This window comes from Phasianus colchicus, chromosome 15 (genome assembly GCF_987193195.1).
Source record: "Phasianus colchicus chromosome 15, bPhaCol1.hap1.1, whole genome shotgun sequence".
In the NCBI taxonomy this organism is placed as follows: Eukaryota; Metazoa; Chordata; class Aves; order Galliformes; family Phasianidae; genus Phasianus; species Phasianus colchicus.
In genome coordinates, this window is record NC_143450.1 from 9,259,525 (window position 1) to 9,282,143 (window position 22,619).

General features: G+C 42.7%; 1 protein-coding gene across 1 annotated transcript in view; it reads left to right on the forward strand.

The window, feature by feature from the left end:
• UBTD2 (ubiquitin domain containing 2) overlaps positions 1 to 22,619 on the forward strand; it is a 52,068-nt gene that overhangs the window by 19,289 nt on the left and 10,160 nt on the right. Inside the window, exon 2 of the mRNA XM_031598090.2 lies at positions 7,091 to 7,327. Coding sequence (XP_031453950.1) covers positions 7,091 to 7,327 — 237 coding nt within the window. The remainder of the gene's footprint in view (positions 1 to 7,090; positions 7,328 to 22,619) is intronic.

A 22,619-nucleotide genomic window follows, 5' to 3' on the forward strand; every position in this document is an offset into this window, starting at 1 on the left:
CTTGTAGTGTTCATTTCTCCCTGCTTCACCATCTCCCTTTGTGAAAAACGTAGTTTCAAGCATTACCAGATGGGTAGGTAGGTATACATACATATATAGTTTGTGACTTTCCCAGTCCTCAGCATCCCTAGAAGCATTACTGTGCTCTAAATACTCTCATAACTGTCCTAATAAATTTCTTTCGGTTTTCTTATGAAATCTCGATGTTCCTTCTTTTACTTGTTACAAAAATTTGGTTATTTGGTGACACATTACATCTGTAAGGCAGAAAACCTTTTATTACTGCCCAGGGACACTTCCTTTCCAAGATACTGTTCTTGCCTTGCAAAAAATGTAGCCTCCAAAAGAAAAAAATAATGTGGAAAGCAGTAAACATCAGCTTCTGCTATTTTCCCGTTGTTGTGTAAGCCTGCATTACTTAATGCAGTTTAGATTGTATAAGCTTATGTGACTTAATGTAATTCAGATTGTCGTCATCTTAGATGCAATGCATTTCTCCCTACCCCCTCCCCAGTTTCTCTGTTCTTCTGCATCTATCCTTTGTAGTAACCTTTCCTCCAAATGCGATTGCCATTCAGTCTGGAAGGATCACACCAGACACAGGCACAAAGACAGGTACTAGATAGTGATGCCAAATTACAAAATGCCTTATGAGGAAATTGGAGCAAAATAGATCTAAAATGAGAGTCATTTGATGATAAAGTAGAGTACTACTCACTGATTTTGGGGAGGGAAGCCCTTGGGACTATTACTAAAAGAAACTTTATCGGTAGCAATTTGTTACTTTGCATTTCATTTGTCTTAGAAAAGTATTTTGTTAGCAACTGATCCTGAACTGCAAAGCAATTTTTCAAACATTATTTTTGATTAGTTCAATTTGTATAATAGTTAGTTAACTTCTCATGACTGTCTTCAAATAATTACCCTTTACTTCCCAAGTTGCTCATCCCCGAGAGGATATCACTTCCACTGTTGAAGCTGTGCATACCTATGGTTTAAGTGAACTGTGCAGGGGCTGTATACCATGATCCTTGCTGCCTTACACAGAGCTTGGTCCGTGCTGTCTCCTCAATGATTATTGCTTCTGTCCTCCCCCCCCTGGAACCTGGCAGTCATCAGACCTTGCCTTTTCACTGAGAACAGCTTTGGAAAATCTGTCTCTTTCTTTTCTATTCGAATAGTCTCCATTTTGTTAATTTTCTGCCCTGCTTTCAGTACTTCTGTTAAATGTTCCTGCTCTTTTTCCCACACTTCATTCAAAATCTTTCATCTCTTTAACACTTAAGCAGTTGTCTCCATCTCTTACATATTAAAAAAAAAAAAAATGCCACATTCTCTCAATGCTGTTGTCATTTCAACATTTTTATGTTCTCTGCTAACGCTTGCCCATATCTGCTCTTAACTTGTGCTCTCCAGGCTGAGGAATCCTGCATGCCCATCTCGCTCTTGCTGTACATCTGCAGAAGTGAAAGTGCAAAGGGCCTTGTTCTTTCAGCTTCTGATGAATGCGTGGAGATCAGCAGCTTTGGGCTTCAACCCCAAAGCAGAGTCTGACCAGACCACAGGTCTCCTTCTAAGAATCGTGCTGCAGGCTCTCCACACCATGTGGGCTGTGTGTCCGTAGAGATATTTCTGATGCATGCTTTGGCCAAATTTGGATGTGTTTTCTTGCAAGAGCAGCAGAATTCTGATGCTGCAAGCAACAGTTTCAAAAGAAAAGGAAGAAATTCACTGTGGAGCACTTGCATGGATTTAGTGTAAGCCAAATATTATTCCTAACCTCATTTTAAGAAATAGATGAAAGATTCCTTAGAAAGTGGAGCGAGAGGAAAGAAGCTGGCGTGAGGATGACTGAAAGCAGAGACCTTCCCTGAGGTGGTTGTGCTCAGTTGCAGGAGGTAACTCAGGCTGTTGCAACAGACCAAGTCCTGTGGTCTTAGGGGATTACCTGGGTGGTTAATAGCAGGAAAGGGGGAGATTGATTTCATCACTGAAGCAGAGATCTACCTGTCCTTCTGTGGAGAGAGTACGTTGTCTGATGCATTTGTGTTATTTGATTTGACGTAAGCTCTCTGGGGCAGAAATATCATCCCATTTGATTATCGAGGGCTACAGTTCATGAGTTTATAAACTAGGAGTTATGAGTGCTTTAACTGGATATTGGCATTTAGTATGAGACTTCATTACCAGCTGCTTCTGCTCATCTGGCCCACTGCAGAGGAGGCAGCAGTGTTGTGCTCTGCAGTGACAGTGGCATTACACAGCAGCTGTCTGAAAAGAGTTCTATGCAGACACTTTGACATTCTGTGAAGAAACTGATTTAAATATCTGGTTTCATCTGCGTAAGCTCACTCAAAGCATAGATAACCTACTGATTCCATTGCTGTGCCAGTAACCTTGGGGAGAGGAAACAAACCTTCAGAATTCATGTTATGAAATAGTGTGAGAGGACAGGGGGTAATAGATCTGTTCTTCTGAAAAATAAGATTTTGCATTATTTCAGGACTTTGGTTAACAGGACCTGCAGTAGGAGCTGCCTCTAAGATTCGGGGGTATCCTCTACCTGTGAAGTGAAAATGTCACGTACTGCTGCACAAGCAGCTTATTTGCCTCTCTGAAATAGTCTTAGGCTGCTCTCAGGGATGAAACAGCCCAGTAAAGGGCACTTGGCTGGGTAGAGACTCAAGCAGTGCTTGGATTCTGCATGTGTGGGAACAGCAGGTTGCAGCCATCCCTTCTGCCCTGACCCCCTATATCCTGCAGGATCTTAGTAGGCAGGCATTTTTTTTCCTCCTTTGCATTCTGAGCCCTAGGGAATTCAAGTCTCTGTGCGCTCCCAGAGCAAAAAAACTCCAAATATATTTTTTTGAGGTGTCACTAATGTGCTGACCTTTGTCTTTTTGAAAAGTAGACTGTTAATGGTCTTTGTATTTCCATCTAAATAAATCACTTGCCAAAAGATCAACCATTGCCATCTATTGAGACTTTCAATATTGCTTTAGAAAGAGTGTGCCTTTTTGGCATTTAGAAAACAGTTTCACATTTTCAAGAAGGATATTAATAATTTCTTAGTTATGTTGGAGTGATGTAAGATGAAAATTTAATGTGGATGTGACTGTCTATTTGAGACCTTGTAAGATGTTGTGACTCTGATATATGTGGTTTAAATGAAGTCAACATTCTCTTCTGAGCTGTAGTTAACTTCTGAAGTGAGGATTATAAAAATGGCATTGTAAATACCTGACAAACTGCTAACGTTCGTCTCAGTGTGGATTCTAACTCATCTTTATCAGCTTTATTACAGCTTTGATGTTGTCTAAAACTTTGACGATACAAGTTCATGTAGTGATGTTTCTCTCTAGTGACTGAAAGTTGAAGTGGAAAATGAGAGATTTTAGCTATTTCACATATCACATTTTTTACACGTCTTAGTGCTTTTCATGTCGTTTCTGCTCCATCTATTCACACAGCTGAAGAGAGATGAATATTTCTTCAGCAGGGCCTAAAGCTTTTAGGGGATTCTTGAAGCATTTCCAATAAATAGTAAACACATTAAGGACCTTTTTGAATACTAGTTCATGAAGCCAAGTTGTGTTTAAAGGCTTAGTGCTGGCATGGACAGCTTCCACCATCCTTTCCTGCTTGGAAGGAGAAGTTATCTCTGGGTTGTTCATCATCTCTAGGCAGGGTTGTATTTCTAGGGAAAAGTTACTTGAGACTGCTGAGGTCTCTGTCTCTTTTGGTCTCTGCTGCTCTTGCCTGGTGAAGACCCATCTATTCAGGTGCTGTCTTGGGCAGGGAAAGATGGGAAGGAGAGAGAAATAGCCTCATGCAGCTCTGGGACTGCAGGAGTGCCTTTAGCCTGCTTCCATAATTCATGTTGGGCAGGAGGAGAGGGCCCAGTGGGATAAATTAGCATCCATTGAACATACATGCTAACAGATGTTAGCTGAAGCAAAATGGAAGAAAAGATGCCCACTGACCCAAATTTGGTGCATTGTCCTGTTTATTCTGTCTGTCTGAAATTTCCATGCTCTGACTGTTAAGTCTTAATAAGGAAACAATTCCTTGCTCAAGTGTTTTACCACATATGCTTTTACAGTTTCATAACATACTGTTTAATGCATGCAGTGCATCTTGTCTGGACTCCATCCTTTGCCATTGTTCTTTGCTGAGCCATCATCAGCTCCCAGCCCGCATGTGCCCAACCAAGGCTTGGACCATTAACATGGGGACTTTGCCAGGAAACTTGGTGTTTTGTAAACACTTAGGTTTGCTGTTTTGAAGTCTATTAAATGGTCAGCACTTCTTTGAAAAGCAAATGGAAGCAATCTTGTGGAAGCAATCCCATGGAAACAACAGGCAGTAAATGCTTGTGGTCACTTGAAAGGATTCTGTTTCAGAAGTTTATTATTGTTAGTTTCTGGATGGGACACAGAATAATGTCTGGAGTGCCAAGCAGTTGTCATTTGCTACTTTTGATTGTGATCTGACTTAAGTTTCCATGCAAATAAATTCTCTACCATAATTTTCTTTTTTAATTTGAAGGAGGCTCATGGCTTCACATAGTTGGAAGTGTCACCTTGCCATCATAACTTTCATTAAATGCTCTATTTTTAATGACTTATGTCACTGCTTCTTAAGTATGAATATCATTCTGAGCTACGATTTGAAGTAGATGCTTCTGTGGTCCTAGAAAATCAGATTGTATAAGGGGGCAAGCTCTAATGATTGTGTTTTAATCTCCTTAAGGACTGTGTGAAGTCACATTGCCTTCTGCATCACCAGATGCTGGTGGTTGCTCCTGAGACGCAGTGCTCGCTGCCCACTGCTGTCCTGAAAGCAGAGCTGAACACATCTGTGGCAGGAAAAAATAAGGGGGGAGAAGGAGTATCGGAGTAGGATATTTAGGCAAAGTGTTACAGCTCACCTGAGGCTAGTATTTCTGACATACTGGAATTTGGTGTTCTCATTCATGTCTCTTCCCCATCCCTCCCACACACCTGTGCTAAAGAACTGTAATAGAATGCGAAAATATGTGCTGCAGCTAAATGTGGGCATCATAGAATCATTAAGGTTGGAAATACCACTAAGATATCAGGTCCGACCATCAGCCCATGCCTGTGACTGCTCTCACCCATGTCCCTTAGCGCTACAGCTTCCCTTTCCTTTAAACACCCCCAGGGATGGTGATTGCACCCCCACCCTGGACAGCCTATGCCAGTGCATTACCACTCTTTCAGAGAGTAAATTGTCCAACCTGAACCTCCCCTGGTGCAACTTAAGGCCATCACCTCTTATCACTAGCTACCTGGGATGCAGTGTACGTCTGGATTGAGAGTAGTAAAGAATATTTATACATGGGATTATCCTTCCCTCAAAATCTGAGCTCTAGAGTAAGACTAGAAGGAGATACAGAGCTGTTTGGTAGCTATTACCAACTCTCTGACAGAAAAATCAGAGGGTCTGGAGAAAGACAGAGCACCTGTTTATGTGGCAAGGACAGCTGGGGGATGCAGGATGCTGAAGGTAAGCCTGTGTTTGTCCTGCTGCTCTCTGGTCCTTGAAGACTAACCAGGAGCCTGATCTCAGCCTACCAGCAGCTGGGAAACCACATTCCCATGTGAGGTGTTCAGGCCTCAGCTCTGCAGATGTGGGGTGACAGGAGGTCTGCTCCATAGCATGGTAGCAGCTGCAGTCCCTCTGCTCTCCTGGGACTGCCCAGACACTTCACAAAGAAGGGATGTCATGGTGGGATCCTTAGTGGTACTCCTACTAGCATTTACCTGTCCCTCAGGAACATTCTGGAGCCATCATCTAGTGTTTGTGACCTCTCTGTGTTGATGCAGCTGCTTATTTTCAGCTGCAAACACCCTTAACAGCAGTGTGGCTGCTGCAGACGTCTTGCTTCCTCTGGAGAGATGTAAGCTATGTACTCGAGGTTTTGTGGTGGTGAAAGCTGCTTTTGTGGTTTGTCATTGTTCTCTTCCCGTGCTGCTGTCACCAAGTCCCACTTCAGCAAGGTTCCTGCTGCCAGTGGGGCTCTGACTCTTGCAGGGAGAAGTTCTACCCTGTGCGCACTGAAGTTCAGTCCCTTCTTTGTCTTTGTACCTCAGATGGCAATAAAAGTTTCCCTGGTGCATCTCAGTGTTGCACAGCTGGATGTAATTTTTAGTTTCTGCCGAATAAAGCATGTGAAACAATTTTTAGAAAGCACAATTTTCATTTTCATTTTTGTAGCACGATGGAAGCTAGTAATATGTATCTGGTTGCCATCACTCATTTAAGTGCTCATGAAATGTTTTATACTTGGAATGGATGTCTTCTAGCTTTCTCACATCAGCCACAACAGAAGAGCCCAAATGATGGGTTCTTTCTGTCACCAGGATATGTCTGGGGCAGATACTAAGGACAGAGCCTATTCTGTGTACAGGAAAGAGGCATTCACCCTGCTCCCAGGCACCTCTGGACATCATGCTTGGACAGGAGTTGAAATAACACCTTGCTTGCAGAAACAGACAGACAGAAGAAGGTTTTTAGTGTGCTCTCAGCAGTGCTGTAATTTAAAGCGAGCAGGTAGTTTTAATCCACCAACATTAGACCTAAGTGATTATCTTAACTGGCTTTTGCATAAACATAACTGTAGTTAAAATAAAACAAACACTCTCATGTTTATTGTGAATGAAGTAACTACTCATTAAAGCTTGACAGAATCCTGGATATTCTTCAGGGATTCATCTTCAGCAGTGTTCGTGCATCTTATTTGCCTTTCCCCACTTATTCTGAATTAAAACAATTTAAAAGGAGAAGGTGAGCAAAAAAAAAAAAAAAAAAAAAAATTCTTAGCCTCTTAAGTCTGCATTTAACAGAGCATTGCATTAGCTGAGCAAAATGCGGGGCTTCTTTGGAGAGCTTAAAAATTGGAGCCCAGCAGGAGGAAGATAATGTCGTGGAGGAGGTTGGTGGGGGAAAAAAAGGATTAGGGTTGCCCAAAAGTAAGCTTTGTCTTCGTAAAATAACCAAGGAATACTGGAGTAACTTTGTGCTGTTACTTTTTTTCTAAACTTCTCTTTCTCTTTTTACCCCACAGTTGCTCTTGGTCGTAATCAGCCCTTGAAAAAAGAGAAACCAAAATGGAAAAGTGATTACCCCATGACGGACGGGCAGCTGCGCAGTAAGAGAGACGAGTTTTGGGACACAGCACCAGCTTTCGAAGGTCGCAAGGAGATTTGGGATGCTCTCAAGGCTGCTGCACACGCTTTTGAGAGCAATGATCATGAACTGGCACAAGCAATCATTGATGGTGCAAACATAACACTACCACATGGTAGGTTCAGCTGACGTGGGTGTGGCCTGTGAGAAGCATAACAGAAGGTTTAGCTAATGAGTTTTTAATCTGAACATCGTTTGAGGCATGCAACAGATTTAAAACGGGCAGGTTAAGTGTCTGATCTCTATGATTAACAGTTTTATCTTTCCCTCATCCTGTAGAACACTTGGACATTCAAAGAATCAGTATTTCCAGTCAACCTTTGCAAGGCAGTTGCTTTTTTCCTGATCCTATGGGAGTCTGTGGCGCTTAAATTTGTTCTTAAAGTTTCTTTTCTTGAGAGTATGAAAAACCAAACTCTTGGTGCTGGCAATCTGCTGTAAGCTTTTGTGCAGGATGCACTGTAAGCACTCAGCATTTTAGTTGCTTTCCCTTTCACAGTGTTGTTCCAAATTCTATTTTTTTCAGGTTCTGTTCTTATTCACTCTGCCCCTCTGAATAGAATCACTTCCCTTTATGCCAAATACAAATATGGAAGAGAGAAAACTGGGGGGGGGAAGGAATAAAGAGGGTTATACCAAAAAATGAGCTGTTGCCCCAGACACATGGAACTGAATGCTTTATAAACAACGCTATATTTATGCAGTCTTGGGTCTCCTGGGAAGAGGAATTTAGAAGATTTTACACCTTACTTTCTGTGCTAATTAATCTTCATGACGTTCGCTACTCATATAGCTATTATTTTTTTTTTATCCTTTTATTGGCGATGTTCAGGATCTCAATTTCCATAAGTCACTGTTTATCTTGCATTTCCTTTGGAAGGGTTGGGTTTAGTGGTCTGGATGTCTTTTTTTCCATATAGAAGCATGAAACATTGCAAGTTGTTGTGCCTTGGGATGATTTTCCCACTCCTGTTCAGCACTCAGTCTGTAAGAGGTTGGAAAGTTTCAGAGCTGCAATATGACCTGTCTTTTCCATAATTCATGGGCAGTGCATTGTAGTCCTCTAGAACACTGTTTGTTTTCAAGGAGGTTTGTATTTTGCTGGCTTGATTGATAGCTTCGAGGGCAGTTACACGTATGGAAATGGTTTCTGAAGCAGCTTTAAAGAGGACTTTGTCAATTATTTTCAGAACCTGCCAATGTTGAGGAAATCTCGCTGCTTCTTATACAAACCTGCTACAGTTATGTCAATAATTAGTCCTAATCAATTGGAGAGAGAAAATTAATTCACTTACTTACAAGCTAGTATGATTTTCAAAAGATAAACTCCTTTCTCTAAAGTGGAACTGATGTCGGAAGACCTTTCTGCAACTGTTTGTCATACCAACTATTACCTCTCAGGCTTCTTGATTTTATTTATCAATACTATATTTTAAATAACATATTACGTTTATTGCGTCCAAGAAACAAAATGTTCTCCTTCTAAATAGGTAGATAGCATTTCTGAATTTTTGTCCTTCCAAAACATCTGAGTTGCTGAAAATGTCCTGGAAGAAACTGGGTGTTGAGGCATCATGTGAGCTACTGGGAGCTGTATGGGTGAGAGGGGTCTGGCAAAGTGGGTAAGTGAAGATGGCAGTCATTTTAAGTTACCATTCAAATACATGGGAATAATGCCTCAGAAACTGAAGATTTGTGAGGCATAAAACAGCCACTGTGTTGTCTTGCTTACTTGCCAAAAGAAAAATGTTACAAAATATAGATTACCTTCCACAGTGGTTTCCTTCTGTGAATATGAGCTGTTCTCCAGGTTGAATTGTGGGAAACAGTCTCTCTGTGAATGCTTGCTCTGCACAGAGGGTCTGATGCTGGTTATGACTGTATGCCAGACTGACAGAAACATAATTGTTTTAGAAAAAGATAATCTGAATCACAGAGCATGCTTTTGTGGAGAGAGGGTATTATTTGTGTAATGCAGCTCTGGAATTTGACAAGACCCTGATAATGAGCTATTTTGACAGCATTAGAGTATGTATTCAGTTTAAATGTTGCACAAGCGTACATGTGAACAGCACTTCCAGGGGAAATGTTAAATTCATGGCATCCAGTCATGCAGAGAAGCTCCTTGACACGTTAGGTCTCTGCTTCCACTCGTCAGAGTGGCACAACAGCTTGTAATTGCAGAGGAGGATTTTATTCAAATGGGAAAGTTTCAGCAGTTCAGCTCTGCTGGGAAGAGTGTGTCTGGATTCTGAGATGGTGTCACTTGTGTGTCCTTCACTTCCAAGGAGAGGTTGTGTTGTATGTAGTTCTGTAGTCCAAATTTTGAATAACTTAATTTCTTGAATAACTGCTTGCTGAGCCCAGTCAGAGTTTCAGGCATTAAGTCCCAGCGCGTTCTGGTTGCAAGCAAAAGTTTGAAATTAGGCAGATAGCTCTCAGTTCTCTTCTTTGGGCAGTCTGAGGAATTTAGGATAAATGCTTTGCCCTGGAAACAAGCCCTTTCACTGTCACTGAGTGTAATACTTGAGGGAGAAGAGGTATGTGCACCCTGAAGTTTTGGCTCTGCAGCAGACAGTGTGCTCAGGATACTGCCTACTACTGACAGACTGTAGTCTGCTTTCTGAGGCCCACATACAGAATATTCCGAATATTTCAGAAATAAGCCAGGAATCAAGCTTGTATTAGAGCATCTGTTGCCTAGGCAGACCTGGCCTTTGGTCAGGTTTCAAACACAGAGAACATTTTGAGTATTTATCCAAAATCTTGAGTGCAGTGCAGTGATTTTTGTATCCACAAAATTGAGTTACTTGCTTTTTATCTGTCTTTTTGCTTGTGACACTTGTCTCATGCATCAGCTGCTTGCATAGTTCTCTGTTGTGCGACCTTTCCACTACAGAGGAAGCAACCAACTTTCTGTAGGAACTCAAGTGCTTCTTAGTCAGCAAGCGTTGTTGGTGTCATGCATGAACAGATGATGAATGAAAGCCTTCCATCTGCAGGGCTCCTGTTGTCAGCTGAGCTTGTCTCCAGGTAGGTAGAACAAACAAACTCCCCATGTTCCAAGTGACACCAAAACTCTCCACATTTTTATTTACTAGAACTCAGCTTGTGCAAAATTTAAAAAGAAGGGAGTTGTTAAAGCTGATGAGGAACCTGGCTGCTGTGTGTGCATTAAATACTGAATTCTGTGCATACCTGCTTTGTGCCACCAACCACAATTTAGATGTGTGCTCACAAATGTGATGCAGAGCTGTTCCCGGTGCCAGTAGCTCTCTCTGTGGGGTTCCCTGCTCTCTGCACTGACACTGCAGCATGGCAGGTGTCACCTCTCGCATCCAGCTTTGGCACCCTTCTTATTTCCCATGGCTGCTTATTTACTTGTCCATGCAGCAAAGGCACTGCCAGTTCAGGCTGTCTCTTATTCAGAGTTAGGATGCAAACTGAATGCCTGCAGAGCCTTCTTAGAGAAGATGTATACATAGCCACCTGTTTTGTCTTCTACTCCACCACAAACCCCGATAGGATCTGCCCAGGAGTGTCGTTGTGCCTCCCTGGAGCTGAACTTTTGCTTCTTCACATGAGAGGAAAATAGGAAATCGGCTGCCTAGACTGCTTAAAACATTGTATTTCCTACAGGAAAGCAAGCATTTAGGAAGATGAAGTGTAGGAATCACATCAAGACTATTTTTTCTGAGTTTGACAGTGTAGTTCTGGTAATTCAGTACATGAAAATCTGTATTTGTGGTGGGGCTTTTTTTGACAGATGGGGATGAGACATTCTTTCTTTGATTTCATAGCTCACCAAAGAGTGTGGATTCCTAAGGGAAACTGTGTTACAGGCACCAACTAAGACAGATTTATTTGGTGAAAAAAATAGAATGATGCAGTACGTTAATGTGAGCCTATGGCATTTCCTCTCTTTTATTTTCTTTGTACGACTGAGGGTTAAAAAAGTACTACCACAACAGAGCAACAAAGCCATAGCTTTGCATTTTGCCTCTCCCCGTTGTGCTGACACGCTGTGTGCACTTACAGGCTGTGTGCCACTGCCAGAATGATGCCTTTGGAGGAGTGGGAAGAGGGGCTTGGAGCAAGGAGTGGTGGTGGTCAGCAGCTAGAGATGCTAGCCTGTGGGAGGGGAGTTGCCCTTTCATTCCAAAAACCTGGTGGGAAGTGAGGAGGAAATGCATCTTTTAATGTTGCATTTGGCATTTTCTCACCTGGGAAGGTGAGGAAATATCAAAACCAATGTAATTTTTCTAACGGATGCCTTCTGCTGTCTTCTACAGTTAAAAATAGCACCTAAGTATTAAATAAATAAATAAGCTTGTGGGATGGGCTTAGCACTTCTCATCTATCTTGGGTGCCTCTGTGGGATGTATTTAAAAATAGAAATAACATTCTCTCCAATTTATATGTTTTTCTGATGTCTTAAAGTAGCACATCCTCAATATTTTATTAATGAACCCATTTAAGTTTAATGAATGCTTTTACATACTTCTCAGCTATGAAAAAAGAAATGTTAGAAAGCGTAGTACTTTATTAGGGTCTGCACCAAACATTAGAGTTGAGCTGAACTTATCCTGAAAGTAGTTAATTTTAATGGGAATCTGTCTGGGGTTAAGTGGAGCTTTTACATTTCAGGATGGACACTTAATCTACTGTAGCATAGTAACCGGAGCATTGAATTTAGCTTGTTTAATACTGTTTGATAAAGGTCCCCTCTGTAAATCCTGGTGGCTTTGTGCTCAGGAGCAGTCAGCTTCTCTGTGCCTTCAAGTGCAGCTGCTGCAGCTCGCAGTGTGCTTGCTCACTGAGCAGTGCTGGCTCTGTGTGTGTAAGCAGAACTGTCATATTTACAAAGTCTAACGCTTGAGGTCATGAGAAGTGGAGATGTATTTACCTTAAGTACTGGGGAAAAGTTGGTGAAATCACTGAGATGTTCTAGTAGTGGGCAGAGCACTTTCTTCCCCTTCGGTGATGTCTGGGCCTGAAGTCCTGCATCCTTCTGCTCAATGCTGCTCATGCATTCACATGTCCGAGGCTTTCATGGTCTGAAAGGACACGTTGTCTGGTTTCACGTCTGTGTCATCGTGACTTAATGTCCTGCAGTTCAGTACAGCATATCAAGAGGTGGTCACAGGGGGCCACAGCTCAGCACACCATCAGGACGCATGTGTTCCTCACTGATCTTTGTTTGCTTGACATACATAGCCAGAACTATGGCACCACTCACTAGCTTTATTTTATACACATGTTGAAAACTGCTCCATTTCTGTTTGTAAATGAAGGCTTTCACGCTGTTGGATGAGACTTTGAGAGCACAAGGTGAAGGGGAGAAGAGGGGCAATGGCTGAACGTGATCAAACAGTGTATTACATTGGGCAAAGGGGAGAGCAGCCTGTGGTCTGCGTGTGTTTGGCAGAGTGTCAGTGCTGCTTTTAGTGCTGATTGCACTCATGATGCTGAAAGTCCTGAGGAGGTTGTTCTGCTACATAAGTAAATCACTGGGAGAGCTTCTGTTGCCTGCTGAGGTGGGTACTGCACCTTCCTTACAGGTCTTGGAGTAAACCATAAGAATTGAAGGTTTTTTGGAAATGCTTTTATTGAAGAGGAACAGTCAGCTCTCTGTGCTGGTGGAGATAAGGTAGTACCTAAGTGCTTTTAGGGCTGTGTCAGCACTTACTGCCTGCGCTGCTTACTATTAATTTAATAAAAGGAATTACATATCACAGACACGATCTTCTTTGTATTAAAGCCTAATCCCATATCAGAAGAAGGCTTCTTCATGCTATACAGAGAGAAAACAGACTTTTTTCCTAAGCGGTGTTGAAGCATCATCTCAAATTCAAATGATAGCTATGAATTTTGTTCTGCTGTACAGCTTGTACATCACTTTCTAGAAAATACATCTGCTGTGCTGTTTTCCCTACTCACTGGGGATATCTGCCAAACTCTTTACTCCTCTGTGAGTGTTAGGAATCCTGCCATGCAGTCGACCTTTGCTAAAGCCCAGGTGCTGCACAGGGATGCAGGGGTGTGATGCTGTTGTAAGGCAGCTTCCTGCAAAGGGCCCTGCATGTCCATCTCCTGTGCTGTGTTCCAGGCTCCCAACCACCAGTCACAAAAAGTGAGCTGCCAGACAGAGGTGGGAGAGGAAGCAGTGGGAGGCAGTCATAAGGTGCTCAGGAACTGGTCTTTAGATTTGTATAATAATTCCAGAATATCCACAGCAAAATTGTATAGTAGATCTGTAACATCAACTATGTAATATGTGTCATTTAAAATAAGTACTTCCAAAAGTGGAACTCTAATTTTTGCCTCTTTTGTGTGCAGTAGCTACATTTGACATCTTAACTATTGCATTGATCAGAGTACAGTTGCAAAAATCTATATGGTATATTTCACAGTTGCACAGTATTTTAAATTTAAGCTGCTTCTCTGAACTGGTGTATCCATTGCTTAGCTTTTGCAGGCCAGTTGAGTACCTTATTTGCTTTTTCATACCTTATTTGTCTGAAGAGACCTTTGTCATTAAGAAAATGTTTTTTCTTTATATATTACATTGTCTACACTCAAATGTGAAAATAATGGTGAACTGTGTTTGTCTGTGGATCTAGAACACTTGATCAGGTTTTTGTAATGTCTGTTAATTTATTATCATTATTGATTTATTTATCATGGCTGTAGCTGTCTAATTTTAGGTTCCACACTTCCTGACATTCCCTTTGCTGCAGGCTGAGCCCATCCAGCTGGTGGGATGGCTTCTTCCACTTGGGAAGCACCTTTTACCAGGAAGGCACCTGCATGAGTGGTGCTGGGAAAGAGAGGATGAGCCGTGCCTATGCTGCAGCCTTATTGCATGAGCAGAGGCCTTATAGAAGTTGGGTTTGTGTCAGGAAGGTCCCTTTGCTCTGTCACTGTCGTCATTTATGGCTGGCCAGATACTTATGTCTAGAGAGTTTTCTGGTAAAAGGAAGAGAACTGCTTAATTTTTGCCTTGTATCCAAGTGAAATTTAAAAAGATGAATAAGTAATTCTACCAATGTTTTCACCTTCTGTTGTCCTTTGAAAAGGAGTTAAATATAGATGCAAACTGTGAGATGCCATTTCTAAAGGCTTTGCTTCACGTTCTCTTCAACCATTTTGTAGTTGTTTGGCTTAGAAGTCCACAAGCTTCATCACACGACCGTGCTGCATGACAGGCAGCTACAGCTTCTTTTGTTTTTTCTTTCTTTAAGCTAGAACTCCAAGGAGGTGATACTCGATTTACAAACATGAGTGAGAACAGTTCCTCCGAACAGAAAATACAGCACGTTATTTCAGTTCCTGGATGTGCAAAGCAACGCATTTATTTACCTTCACACTGAAAAAGGGCAAGTGTGCAGCTTTCATTTATAGACCACAGCACCCCAGAAACACTTTCAAGTAATTTCTTCAGAGCTGGTAGTTGAAAGCTTTGGAGAAACCTTTGATTTGACTTCTATGTTTAAGTGGAGCTCTGAATTCTTAAGCTTTTGAGTACTTTACCCATTTCCCTTTTGAAAGCCTTCTAGCAGGGAGGGGCAGGGAGTTAATGTGAATAACACAATCCTGCACTGACTTGGAATCTCCCAGCCAATTGTTTCTACTCTCCGGTGTTAGCTCCAGGTTTTGCTCCAGAAGGACCCACGCAAGCAGTGTTAAGTGAAGATGGCAATGAGACACACTGAGGAACGGAAAGCCTTGATTTTACTTGAGGTGATATAAAAGATTGCTTTCCTAAATAGTAAAGCTAGCTACTGGTATTTTTTTTTTTCCATTTGATGTAATTTTTTAGATTGTACTTGAGTCAGAAGAGGGATGTAAGGAAGCAGAGCATCAGTTCTGTACAGCAAGATGGGGCTGTTGGTTTGCCATGTTCTCATCTTGAGAGCTTTTCATACTTTGGAGGGGAGGGTGTGTATCTTAGCAGGGCAAGAGCTGAGAACCAATTACTTTAGCAGGGTGTGAGTGTATATTCACAATTTTCCTTAGGTACAGGAGGCAGGAGAAACATGCATTCTTAATTCAAGAGAGCAAGGGTAAAGTGAAAGCACTGGCTTCCCAAAACCGATCATGGCTGAGGATCCTGACAGCTTTAAGCAGCAGAGCAAGGCTGAGCAGGTTGCTGGCATTCCTCTGTGTAACCTCCTCATTCTCACAGTACATCTGTTAGAGGGCCAGAGAACTTCTCTAGGTTTAAAATGTCCTTTGTCACAACTGCAGGTTGACATTGCTATCCATCAGCAGTCCAGTTTTTAATGTAGCTGTGAGCACCTTTAGCAAGTCAATGGATAATGCTGGGAGTCAGGCGGCTGTGAGGACAGTTTTGCTGCTTAAACAGGGATCTGTAAATCCACAGCCTCAGAGGTGGTTGTTGAAGGGATCGTTTGTGAAGGGCCTTTACCATTACAACCAGCAGCTTGTGAGTATTTTAGGAAAACAAGAAAGTAAACCAGCACTTATTTAAAGTGCAGTGCATTGCAGAGGAACCCTTGTCCCAAAGTGATTCTTAAGAGCACTGCTAAATGGATTATTCATCTCCATTCCCTCCTAGCTGGGTGTGATGCCAGGTTTCCAAATAGTTCAGGGATGTATCCATTGTGTCCTGAGAGGACAGTGTGCCCCAGTGGTGTGATTGGAGGGGAGAGGACGGGATGCTTTGGTCATCTTCTATTGCCAGGCTGTCCCTGAGCAGCTTCTGAGCAGATCAGAGCCACCTGTTTGTACAGGCTTGTTCATTAGAGAAATACCTGTTGTAAAAGAGAGCGCTTCAAGAGAAATGCTAATAAATTCTTTTGTAATTGGTGAATTCTGTCTGAGAAGACTGCATTTAGAGTGCCTAGCACATGGTGCTCCAAAGAGTTGGTGTTTCTTTCCGTCTGAAGTAAAGAAATAACAGCTAGGTTAACATTTGGCCAGTTTGCTTTTCTCTGTACTGCAAGCACCTTTCATAGTATGTAGTGGAAAATTGAGCACAGAGACCTTTGAGCAAAGAATGAGAGGAAATGACAGTAGCTATTCAGTGAGGCAATTAAAGATAATCATTTGAATTGGGTTAGCACATCATTACCACAAGGGCTTTTATTTTAATGGTGCACCCACTTCTTTTATTTTGATTTTGTTTCCCACCTTCAGATTTCCAGACTGATGTGTAGAATGACATTTTCCAATTGCTTCAAGCTAACAAGCTGGGTCAGTACCCAGATCTCTCCTAGGGATGGCTTTCATTCCCTTACCTCCCCATAGCGAGCGCTTGGCACTGCGATGCGCCTGCAGCAGCTTTCTCATCACTTGTGTTTTCAGTGGAAATCATTCATTGCTGCTTCTGGTGAGGTGTGTTGGTGCCAGCGAAGGACTTGTCACTGAGGTGCCTGTTGGACTGGGTACTTCACACAACTGCTAACCTTGCGACAAGATATTTTCTCAAAAACCCCTCGAGCCCTGAGTTACAACTGAGGTGATGCTTTCTGTCATGACTGCCGTGATTAACGCTTTTAAAATAGCTGCAAACATCCTGTCTGAGGGGTGCTGGATTTCCATGTTTTCCTCGTACGGAATATTGAAGCAAATCATCAGGATGTGAAGCAGTTGTGACTGACTGAAATATTTATAAATCTAAGTGCAGGTTAGAAACGATCAGCCCTTCAAATAGAAACCCACTTACAGCTACATCCTACAGTTGTTTTCTTTAAGTATTTTTAACTTATGCTCTTGTTCTCTGAAAGGTATTTTGAGGAGTTTCATCAACATAATTGCTTGGACTCTTCTCAAGTCTCTTCCCCTGGTAGCAGATGCCCGTCTGTTTCCTGTCTTTGGTTTTAGTTTGCCTTTTCTGCTGTGCTGAGGATGACTGTACAACACTATTTTCAAAATTGCAGCTTGTTTGTTTGTTTCTCTTTACCATTAATCTGTGATCAGGAAAGTACAGCAAACCCCTTTAAAGAAAAAACAAAAAGCAAACAAGACAGACCGTATGTTACAGCCATAAAACACTCAAAATAAGATTGGCCTCGTGATGAAAAAATATCTCAAATTCTTCTCAGCAGAAGCTGCAGACTGCTCACTGATACAGTGGTGCAGATCGTGCAGACAGGAGTGCATGTTTGCCTGAAGTGAGCAGTGTTCCTTTGGTATCTGACAGCGAGGACATGATGAGTAGTTTATGAGATACTCCACAGTGGACATTTACTCCATCCCTGGGTGCTTGCAGCTGGGAAACTAGGCATCAGCTTAATGTGCCTTGCTGTCTGCTACTAAAATGAGAAAAAGAAATACGAAGAGTTTAAAATTGTTTGTCATAGAAAATTTCAGTGTAAGCCAGTGAGAGATGCTGCCATCTGTCCAAACAGGTGATCTTCAAAGGTGGCATTGCTCGTTTCTGTGCTTGACACAGAGCATTTTGTCTCCACGTTTGTACACCTGGAGCACACTGTCCCCTTGAAAGCTCAGGTGGATAAATGAGGTGTTCCTCTCCGTGCCAGGGGTGCACCCTGCTTCTTTTCTATGATGTCCGGTGGGCAGTGGTCAGGAAGTTTGTCATCATTCTCTATTTTGGCTTCAGGTATCTGAGTAGGACAGCAGTGGTACCTTTTCTCACAAGGCAGTTATGTTTCACAGTGTCTGAGTAACTGGAGAAGTCGCCTCATATTGCACCTTTCTGGGGCCAAGTGATGACTGAGGGAGGAGCTCCTTGGTGTGTTACACAGCAGCACAGCACTCCAGAAGGGGATGTTCTAATACTTGTAATCTTCTGCATCCTCTTTCAATGAATTCCTTGAGGTGATAATTTCAGGTCATAGCGTTTCAATGAGTGGGTGATACAGCTTTAACATTCAATTTTCTACGTTTATTCTCAATCAATACTTTTCTTTTTTCTTTTTTTTTAATTATAATTAATTCTAAAGGAACAGTGGTGAACACCTTAGAGGTGAAGAGGATATTAGATAAAATAAACTGTTCAGCAGACTTGCCTCAAATCTTTTCCATAACCTTGTTTAATCGTCCCCTTGCCCTTTTTAAGCAGTCCTTTGTTGTGGCCTTAGTCTTTTTTTAGGATGTAGATACTAATGTGAGGTTGTGTCAGTGTGCTTGAACTCTCTGGAGCCTTTAACATTTTTCCTGGTTATCCTTGGAGGCTGAGCATGCAAATGAATGACTCCTGTGCTCATTAACTTGGCTTTGAATGTTGACTCAGGGATATGAGCAAGCTTGGGAGCAGTAAGAAAAGAATATTCCAGGGCAAGCTTGTCTAGGTTATTCTGTGCTTTCTTTTCATCCCCTGCTACATGCAGATGGGGGGGTAGTGTTGTTTAGTCTTAGAAAGAAGAAATTTTCTGTGTGTTCATCTCTCATTGCAAACAGATGTGGGACTTCAGTGCACTCCATAATAGCCTGCATTCACTTTTTTGTTAGTCTGTAGGGTTGTCTCCACTGCTGTGTTAGCTCAGGCTATAATAAGTACTGTCTTGAGCCAAATTTCCGTCCATATTCACTTCTAGCTCAGACTAAACCAAGTCTCAAATATCATTTTGCTGCCCAGAGAGGGCATTGTGGCTGGCAGGGGATTGCTCAAGGTTAAGCACACTGACACTGGTCATGCAGGGATGGGATGGCTCAAGTTACAGCAGTCACCAGTTGTTGTTTGAACCTCCCTGTGTACAGCAGTACTTCTTTCCCTGGCCAGCCTGTGCTTCCTTTGCCTGATAAGCAAAAGGACATGCTGCATCTTGGGGTGGGGATGTGAGTGAGTCCAGAGTGGAACAAGCAGAAAGAACACGTGGATCGTACCTAATGAGATCAATCCCAAGCAAAGGTAAAGTTGTCTCTGTCTTTATGTATTACTCGGAAGGGAGCGCGGCCGGCTCTCGCATATTTGTTGGATGCTGAAGTAGTCAGTGGTATTGATCGACAGTGTCCTGCTGATCTCAGCTAAAGGAAAATCCTTTTAAAGTGAAATGTGGATTAGACAGCAGTTATCTTGTCTTCCAAGAGTAACTGGAAATAGCAAAGTGTTTGTCATGGTAGGAAAGCGAGGCTGAATAGCTGTGTGTTTGGTGTGTCGTTGCTGTGCAGTGTCCTGTTGTAATGGACAAAGGCTTTTTTTTTCTCAGCACACCTAAAGCAGGGCCCACAAAACACACCGCTGTTCATAGGATGATGGAGTCCTTTTGTAAATGGAGGGATTCAGTTTAAGCTCAGCGCGGTTTCTCCAACCTGAATGGCATCTTCTGTTTGTGAAAAATAAAGCGTCTGTACCCCAAGGGTTGGTACGCTGTGCTTTGTGGTGACCTGTGTGCTGCATTATGGTCAAGCATCCATGAGTTCTGCATTGGAAGGAGACTTATACAAATCTGTATCAGGAGAGCAGAGCAAAAACTTGGTGTGAGACCTTGTTGGCAAGAAAAACCCCTGACAGTTGTATAAAATGCTGTTAATAACCTCCAATCTAGTATTCTATTTTAACCGCTTTAGTTATAGGGTTTTGTATGCTGAGTGCTAAGTGTTCCCTGCTGGCAGAGTACTTATAAATTCAGTGGTTGTAAAGGCAGTGACAACTTTTGTGACATGAGTACTGCTTCTGTGCATCTTCACACTGAACAGATAACCTGGTCCCATTGCCTGCTTAGCTGCGAGGGGATGTGATTGGGGTACTTTTACCCTAGCACCACTTCACCCCCCTTTAAAGAAGATGGGTAATGGAGAACAGCAAATGCAAATGAAGAGGATGTACAAAGGAGCTCTTTTACCAAAAAATAAAAATCTGGTTATCCAAGAAGCCTGTCTAGACAGACATCCATTTTAATGAAATGCAAAGCAGGATAGTGCATGAATACTTCATTAGTAAAAAAGACTTGTTATCCTTGAACCCTGATATAACATTTCGTGGAAGCTGTTACCTTCTTGCAATATTACATCCAAGTTTTAGGGAGTGTTAGAGAAGTGGCAGAACATATGGTATTGTTAATATGACAGCTACTGAGCATTAATACATAATTGACTTTCTCGATCCAGCCTCATTTGGACAAAGAAATACTCTGCAAAAATCTGCACAGAAGGGGAAATGGAAACTTACTGTAAATGATGCTGTGACCAGGTGACCCCATGGCTGTGGTTAACAGTCTTTTTGCATTGTTTAGTTAGTAGCATAGGTTAGTGTGAGATACGAGTTTCTGGAAGTTCACTGCAGATAGTGCATGCAGCACCCTGCATCCTCCTCTGGTGTCAGTTGTAGGTCAGATCCAGTTGCTGCCCTGTCTACCCATTAAGATTTGAGCTGAAATGATGCTGTCTGACTGTTAGAATTGTCAAAAACAACCAATATGGGATCAGCTCAGTCTGTGTTGTGTAGAGTGTGCAGTAGCTGGTGTGTGTGTGTGTGTGCCCCACTCGGGTGAAATACAGTTGAGTGGCTTGGTGCTGCTCTGAGTGTCATTGAGGTGTCTCAGCCTCTGGCTGGGGTTTGAGCCCCCTGATGGTTCTCAGGGCAGGACCTGGCAGGAGGTGCTCTCAGTTGTACTACCGATGGCTGACTGAAGAAAAGTGGATTGCTTATCTAATTTCTATATTTCAGAAGGCAGTGTTAATTATCTTTCACCTTCAGCCCAGTTAATCAGTGCTAATGAATTCCAAAAGAAACACACTGCACCTTCCTTTTCCCCTCCCTCCCCCTCAAAAATACAGCCCAGTACAAAAGGTTTTTGACAAATGCATGTAGCAATGACATGCAGACAGTTTGGCTTTGATTTGCAACACGTGCATGGGGTGTACCTCAGGTTGGGTAATGATGGCACATCCCTCTTCTCCAGCACGAATCTCATCTCATTGCCTCTCAGTGTCTTTGGCAGAGGAGCGTTCACAAAATACCATTGGGATACCAGCGCTGCTCTTTGCGGTGCTGCTGCCCTCTTGTTCCTGTAAGTACCTGGTGCTGCTGATGTGGTTTGGGTTTTCTCCTGTGTGGCAACTTGCAGGTTAGGAGTGGTTTCCTGATGAGGTCTCCAGCTTGGTTCCAATCCCTGCCTTCAACGCACACCCCTTCCCTGGCTGGATGCTCAGGTGGAGATTTGCTGTTTGCAAGCATCATTCGGGTAAGAAGGGGCCTCAAGAGTGCAGTGCTGTGCTGCAGGCACATGCAAGTGATTGCTTTGCCAAGCTCCTCAGCCAGCTGCATGCACGGTATTTTCAGTGATCTCGGAGCCTAGGTGAGCTCTGAGCTTTCTGGAGAACATCCACGTGTGGGTATGGGCACAGAGCAACCACGAGCCAATCCTCCTGCCAAGGAATTGGGAGAGATGTTACAAAGGCAGTAGCAGAATGCTCACGTCCTCCTCCTTCCCCTTGCTGTGCTGTCCCAAGTGCCATTCATGCTTGCCTCCTGGTGATCTCCTGGCTCTGGGAGCAGCAGTGCTGCAGAGCTGAGCCAGACCAATGATGGTCCCCTAATGGAACAACTCTTTTCCACTGAACTTGAAACAGTATTTATTAGCTCTGATCAATTATTATCTATAAAACCCATTCTTTAAGGTGGTGGAATAAGTTCTTCGGAATAAAAGAGGCTGAAGAGGAGAGCAGAGCTGTGTGGGGTGAGTGCTCGTGCTGTGCCTTTGCAGGGAGTGTGAAGCACAGCTTTGTATGGTAGCCTTAGGGTAGCTGAAGTTTTCATAGCCTGTGGAAGCATAGTAGGAAGGGGCCAGGGAGGGCACTTGTCTGTGTGGCTTATTATGAAACGCTTCATCCACACCATTAATGATTAGTGCAGGTTTATTGTTCTTCACACATGATGTAAGGCACAGCTTCCACAGAGCTCTCACACAGCGCCCTCCAGAAAATGGGAAAGCTGCTGTTGTTAACTGCAGCACTAATCCGTACCCATGGTTGTTAAGTTATATGGGCTTTTGTGTGAAATTTTGGGGTTTTTTCCCTTTTAACTCCGTCCAGTTTGAAGAGGTTGTAGGTGAGCTAGAACGGAGCTCTGCATGTTTTCACTTGTCTGTCTCGGCCCTGTTCTCCTACTGAGCAGTCACCACCACTCATGCATGCTGTTGACGTCAGTACACTTTTTTTTCCCTATAAGATTCTGTGTTTCCTAGCCATGACCTGGAATCAGCTGCTAATGAAGATGAAGAGAAAGCTCAGCTTCTTTGCCTGACTTAATCATCACTCTAGGAATTGTACTGTTGCATCCAGAATAGGACTTGCTTGTTTTCTGATGCTTGTAATGAGTTTTCATTTATTTGTGACCTATACTTGGATACAAACCAATAGTCTACAGGTGAGAACTCTGCTCTTGCCAATTTATTCAGCAATCCAAGCTCAGCTTGGTTTTGGAATGGAGTTTTTCAGTAAGAAAAACAAACAAACCAGCTGCTCCTTGGGCAAAT